The sequence below is a fragment of the Meles meles genome, chromosome 6 (assembly GCF_922984935.1).
Source record: "Meles meles chromosome 6, mMelMel3.1 paternal haplotype, whole genome shotgun sequence".
Taxonomy (NCBI): Eukaryota; Metazoa; Chordata; class Mammalia; order Carnivora; family Mustelidae; genus Meles; species Meles meles.
Window position 1 is genome coordinate 2,429,154 of NC_060071.1, and position 6,000 is coordinate 2,435,153.

A 6,000-nucleotide genomic window follows, 5' to 3' on the forward strand; every position below is an offset into this window, starting at 1 on the left:
TGACGCCACACAAAAGATTTCTATAGGCTCCAGGGAGGTGACGGCCGGGCGGCGGCGGCGGCGAGCCCGGGGGCGAGGCGCGGACGCTGGGAGGAGGCGGCTCGGGCGGCCCCGGCGGGCGGCGGCGCACCCACGGCCCGCGCCGAGGAGCAGCCGCGCGGGGAGAGGAGGCGGGCGTCTTCCCCTCCGTCTCTCGGCCCCCGCCCTTCCTTTCAGTTTCTCGCGGCTCGCTCGGAAGTTGGAGGTTGACGAAGATGGCAGGAGCCGGGGCCCGGGCGGGTGGCCGCCGCGCCGCGGGGACCTTCTGAGTTGGCGCGGCCGCCGGGGAGACGCGCGCCGGGCGTCCGATGCGCAGAGCCCGGGGTCTCGGGAGAGCTCAGCCGCCGCGGGCCCCAGGCGACCAGGCGACCGGGATGGACTCGCGCCCACAGCCAGCGGCCGGCCGCGGGGCGCGCGATCGGGGAGGGCGTGCCGCCTCGGCGCCGGGCCGCGCGCTGTGAGCCGGCGAGGCGGGAAGGGGCGGCCGCGGTGGCCGGCGCGCCCGGGCGTGGCGGGCGGGCGAGCGCGCGAGCGGGGCGGCCGCTGTGCGCAATCAGTGCAGCCTCCCGCCCGACTCTGACTCGGCGCGGCCGCGCCAGCAGCGGCCACACCCTCGGCTCTGCCGCCGCCGGCGCCGCTTCCCGAGAGCGGGGGGCAGGAGATGCGCGCCCCGCGGCGCCAGCCCCGGCCGCCGTCGTGGGCAAGTGCCGCCCGGCGGGGTCAGGGCGCCTGAAGCCCACGTGCGCCGCCGAGCCCGAGGTGGCTGTCAGCAGAGCCCGCCCGAGCCGCCGCCCGCGCTCCTCCCCGAGGAAGGGATTTTGATTTCAAAGAAAGGAAGGAAGGAAGGACAACTCCCAGCTTCCCCCCCTCCCGCCCTCCCGCTCCGGCCGGGCCGGGCCATGCCCAGGAAGGCGGCGGCGGCGACGGCGGCCCAGCAGAAGGGACTTTCCTGGCAGCCCGGCGGCGAGGAGCGCGCTCCGTGAGTTTGCTGTGCCCGGTTCATGGTTCCTGCAAGCCCTCCAGGAGGCCGAACGCTGCAGCCCCTCCCCGCGCCCCGAAGAGCCTCCTGCGTCCTCTGGCCCCCGGGCCCGCCCCGCGCCGCCGCCGCTCGGGCTCCGGCAGCCGCAGCAGCCCAGTGCCCTCCGCCCGGCGCGGTGGATGGCATGATGGTGCGGGGAAGGCACCGCGGCCCTGGCCAGCTGAGTCGCGACGGCCGCGGGGGCGGCGGCAGTGGCAGCGGCGGCGGTAGCGGGCTCCCCAGCGGCATGCCAGTGCCCCCCGGGCGCGATGGCTAGCGGCAGCGCTGGGAAGCCCACTGGCGAGGCGGCTTCTCCGGCTCCTGCGAGCGCCGTCGGGGGGGCCTGCTCGCAGCCGCGGAAGAGGCTGGTGTCCGTCTGCGACCACTGCAAAGGCAAGATGCAGCTGGTGGCCGACCTGCTGCTGCTGTCGAGCGAGGCGCGGCCCGTGCTCTTCGAGGGCCCCGCCTCCTCCTGCGCCGGGGCCGAGTCCTTCGAGCAGTGCCGGGACACGATCATCGCGCGCACCAAGGGGCTCTCCATCCTCACCCACGACGTGCAGAGCCAGCTCAACATGGGCCGCTTCGGGGAGGCCGGGGACAGCCTGGTGGAGCTGGGCGACCTGGTGGTGTCGCTGACCGAGTGCTCCGCCCACGCGGCCTACCTGGCGGCCGTGGCCACGCCGGGCGCGCAGCCCGCGCAGCCGGGCCTGGTGGACCGCTACCGCGTGACGCGCTGCCGCCACGAGGTGGAGCAGGGCTGCGCCGTGCTGCGCGCCACCCCGCTGGCCGACATGACGCCGCAGCTGCTGCTGGAGGTGTCGCAGGGCCTGTCGCGCAACCTCAAGTTCCTGACGGACGCGTGCGCCCTGGCCAGCGACAAGTCCCGGGACCGCTTCTCCCGCGAGCAGTTCAAGCTGGGCGTCAAGTGCATGAGCACGAGCGCGTCGGCGCTGCTGGCCTGCGTGCGCGAGGTGAAGGCGGCGCCCAGCGAGCTGGCCCGCAGCCGCTGCGCGCTCTTCAGCGGGCCGCTGGTGCAGGCCGTGAGCGCCCTGGTGGGCTTCGCCACGGAGCCGCAGTTCCTGGGTCGCGCGGCGGCCGTGAGCGCCGAGGGCAAGGCGGTGCAGACCGCCATCCTGGGCGGCGCCATGAGCGTGGTGTCGGCCTGCGTGCTCCTGACCCAGTGCCTCAGGGATCTGGCGCAGCACCCCGACGGGGGCGCCAAGATGTCGGACCACAGGGAGAGGCTGAGGAACTCGGCCTGCGCCGTGTCTGAAGGCTGCACCCTGCTATCTCAGGCTTTACGGGAGAGGTCTTCGCCCAGGACTTTACCGCCAGTGAATTCCAATTCTGTGAATTAGCACCTGCCCCCTTCTTTCCTCCACCCCAGACTAGAGGAAGATACTTACTCTCTGCCCCTCTCCATGTATACCAAAGAAGTCCCAGGGGAGGCCCCCCCCTCCATGTCAGATGCTCCAGAGGAACCTTCCAGAGAGCGGGGCCGTGCGCTCCGACGACACTCGTGGGTGCGCGGGGGGGACCCACTGCCCACCTACGCACACCCAGCAGGGACCCGGAGGTGGCGCGCCCCCAGCCCGGCCCCCCTTCTGGAGTCCCTCCACTAAATTTTCTTACCAATTGGGCAGGAAGGAGGTCATGGGTTTGTTTTCTTTTTGGGTCCTTTTTTTTTTTTTCTTTCTGTTTTCTGTTTTTTTTTTTTTTTTTTCCTAATTAAAAGAAAGGTTACCTCAGTTTTCACTCCTTAGACATGGATGTAGCTACCTTTTTTTTGTATTTTTTTTTTTTTTTTTAAGCAATCGTGTTGGAGTAGGCGTATACTTGGTGTGGAAAGAGTATGACTTTGCCATGTGATTTGCAAATGGGGGGAAAAGCTACTGTGAGTGTGTGTTTTATTTTTTAATTTACACTATAGAGTGATTCCCCCCTGCCCTTGCCCACCCCCTCACCCCCATGTCAAGTTTTTACCTTGCATGTACTGGAGTATTTATTTCATTTATTAAAATGTTATGTTTCTCAGATGGCCCTTTGCAATTATTGTTGATTTTCAATAATTGTAATAATGTTGCATGCTGCATGGGTCCCTGGAGGGGTAGCACTGTCTCCCTGCCTTAGCCCCTTCTCCCTTTTTCCTCGAGGGTGATCTCTCTGAGCAGCCTAGAATTGGACAACACTGTCCTTGGAGAGGTGCCAGGGGAATGATTGGCAGTAGGTACGGTGTGGGGGGGGGTTGGGCTGGCAAGTGGGGTTTGGTCTTGCCTCTGGTTTCTCCTGCAAAGTCCTTCAGCCCCCTCTCTGTGTCCTACTGCTGTCTGTCCTGATGGACAGTGGATCAGGCTGACCGAGGTCTGATTCGTATTCTGCCTGTCTTTTTCAGATTCGGGCCCTTCCTCATCCTGTGTGGTACCCCACCCTTGCCAGGTCAGGGGATCTGGTCGCTGGAGCTGGAAACTGGACAATAGCAAGGACCTTCAGGAGACTTTGCGGCCTCTTTTATGTAGGCAGGTCTCTTCACACAGGACCCAGTCATTCCTGATTGCAGGAAGAAGTTTGCAGGGTTCCAGACTGTTTAATAGAAGGAGAGGTGTTCTGAAAAGTGCTAGGAACTTTCTAGAGCCACAGTGTAGTTACAGGCGAAGAGCTGGTTTCCGTGACCTTGATCTAAGATCTGCCCTGGTTGGTTTCATATTGGAAGAAGGCTTTGTTAACTGACGTTTGGAGTTATTTTAAGGGAGTCTGTCCTTTCTGCAGACATTTTAAGAACAAAAAATTGGGGAGAGAGAAGTGTATAGTTTTACTGAAACTTGTTAAGTTTGGGACGTTTTCCCGCTGAAAGTAGAACATTCTTCTTCACAGGGCTTGCCCTGGGAGAGCCACAGGGATAAAAACCCAAACATGCTTTAAATTTGCTCAGTTTATAATTCTTCCGATCTGTTGTGCCTGAAGCTTGCTAATTCCCGAGGCTAAGAAAGCGTTTTTCACTGTAACATGTTAGAAAGTCCTATTGACTGTTTTACTCGAATAGCTCTGTTTATTACAAGAACATTGTATTCAACAGGTAAAGCATCTTTAAACCTGTGTTGGGTGAGAGTGGGATCGGGAGCTGCTCTGAATTTGATGTTCGGAAAAGTCTTAAAGCGGTAGTGTACATACATTTCTTAGAAACAGTCAAGGGAGCTGTTTCTCTCCTGCGCCGGTAGATTTAAAAAAAAAATCAAATTTTTAATTTAAAAAATGACAATGACCTTGAGAATGTTTCTTCCTCTACCCCCCCCAACCCTTTAGTCTGGGTCAGTCAGATTCGGAAACTATTTGGGGGGAGGAAACGTAACCCACGTGCCAATGACAATCGGGCTTGCATTTAGGATTCGTTCCTTTTATTTATTGGGTATGCATAAGTAATTATACAGAGAGTTTCTAATTATAGATGTTCCTTTAGCCTACATAGATCACAAAGAGTAAACTGAAAGGAACAAAGTAAAATAAAATTAGGGCCAGGAATCTGTAAATTTGGTGTTTGATTAAGACGAAAATGATTGCCAATTGTTCCTTGGACTCATTCCTTCTGCAGAAGCAATGCAATTTTCAGGACAGTGCATGCCAAAAAAAAAAAAAAAAAAAAAACGAGAGAGAGAGAAAATTCGTTTTCCTTATCTACTTGGATAAAGTTAACTAGCTTGCCACCAAATTAATTTTGAAACTTCTTTTTGTCTTAGCCAACCGACTGTGGCTCTTTACACTTCTGTATATTAAAGATACTGACTTGTAATATTCAAACTCTCTGTCCTCTGAAGTTGTTAAAAGTTTCGGTGGTGTTTTAACATCCTTCTCCCCCTGCCTCTGTCTCTAAGATTAAGTGTAGGATTTTTCTTCCAGCAGGTGGCTTGGCATGGATTCTTGCACTTTGTTCAGCAGGGCGGAGGAGACCAGATTGAGGCGTGTATAGCATTTCTGTGTATCTACGTTGCTTCGCTAGGCAAGGGGTCTGGGCCTAGGCCTTTGACATTTTATTTGACATTTTAGCTTCTAGTGTACCAGCTGGCTAAACTTGTTTTTGATATAGCCCGGATTTTTAAAGAGGAGCATTTCAGACCTATTTCACGGGGCTTAATAAGGTCAGCAGAGATACTAAGTTCCAGGAATAAAATCAGAGTGGCCTGATTTTTTTTTTTGAATTAAACCACATTAGAGTTAATTTAAGACCTCACTCTTTAGGCTCTTTTGATTTCCTAGGGCGAGTTTTCTTACTTAGGCTTAATGGGCACCATCCTGACTGGGGATGTCGAAAACCTTCCTTTGGTCAGGAGAGAAGGAAATCATTATGGCTAAGTTGTGGGACAAAAGCCATTATTTATGACAGTGAACCCAAGTAAATGGGACAAAAGGCTTTCAAACACAAGACTTAAGTAGAAAAGAGCTCTGTCTTTCCTTAGCTGTTTTAAACTTGGCCTTTTCCTCTTATTCGTTATGGGTTGATTTTGGGAAATGTAGAAGGTGTGTGTGTGTTGTGTGTGTGTTGTGTGTGTGTGTGTGTGTGTGTGTTCTTCCTTACCCCATCCTTGCCACCTGAGTTTTTATTTCTAATTTAGGGTCATGTTTCTCAAAAAAATCTAAAGACTATGACTGGAAGCATCGGTTGCGTCTGACTGGTTATTTGGTGAGCATTTTCTGTTTAAACCTGGCATAGACAACTAAAGCACTTGACAGTCTGAAAACAGCTAATTTTAACAGAAACACCTGTTTTTCAGAATGAACGTGACTATGGTAACGTGCAGATCAGGCAGAGATTTTGAAAAACGTCTGCCACCACCCCTTCTGGGTTCTGCTTGGTACGGAGCTCCGAGTCGGGGGAGAACTCCGCAGCCTTCCCTATGCTTTCTGCCATGGGACCACAGCTTGGTCCTCTGGTGTCCAGCACCGTCTCAGGG

General features: G+C 56.3%; 1 protein-coding gene across 1 annotated transcript; it reads left to right on the top strand.

Annotated features, from left to right (window-relative positions):
- The first annotated feature begins 1,319 nt into the window (after window positions 1-1,319).
- TLNRD1 (talin rod domain containing 1) lies at window positions 1,320-3,093 on the top strand. The gene has a single exon (XM_046009685.1). It carries the CDS (start codon window positions 1,327-1,329, stop codon window positions 2,413-2,415), a length of 1,089 nt encoding a protein of 362 aa, XP_045865641.1. The 5' UTR covers window positions 1,320-1,326; the 3' UTR covers window positions 2,416-3,093.
- The last annotated feature ends 2,907 nt before the right edge of the window (window positions 3,094-6,000 follow it).

Coding starts and splice junctions, on each gene's coding strand:
- TLNRD1 (XM_046009685.1), top strand. CDS start 1,327: ATGGCTAGCGGCAGCGCTGGGAAGCCCACTGGCGAGGCGGCTTCTCCG.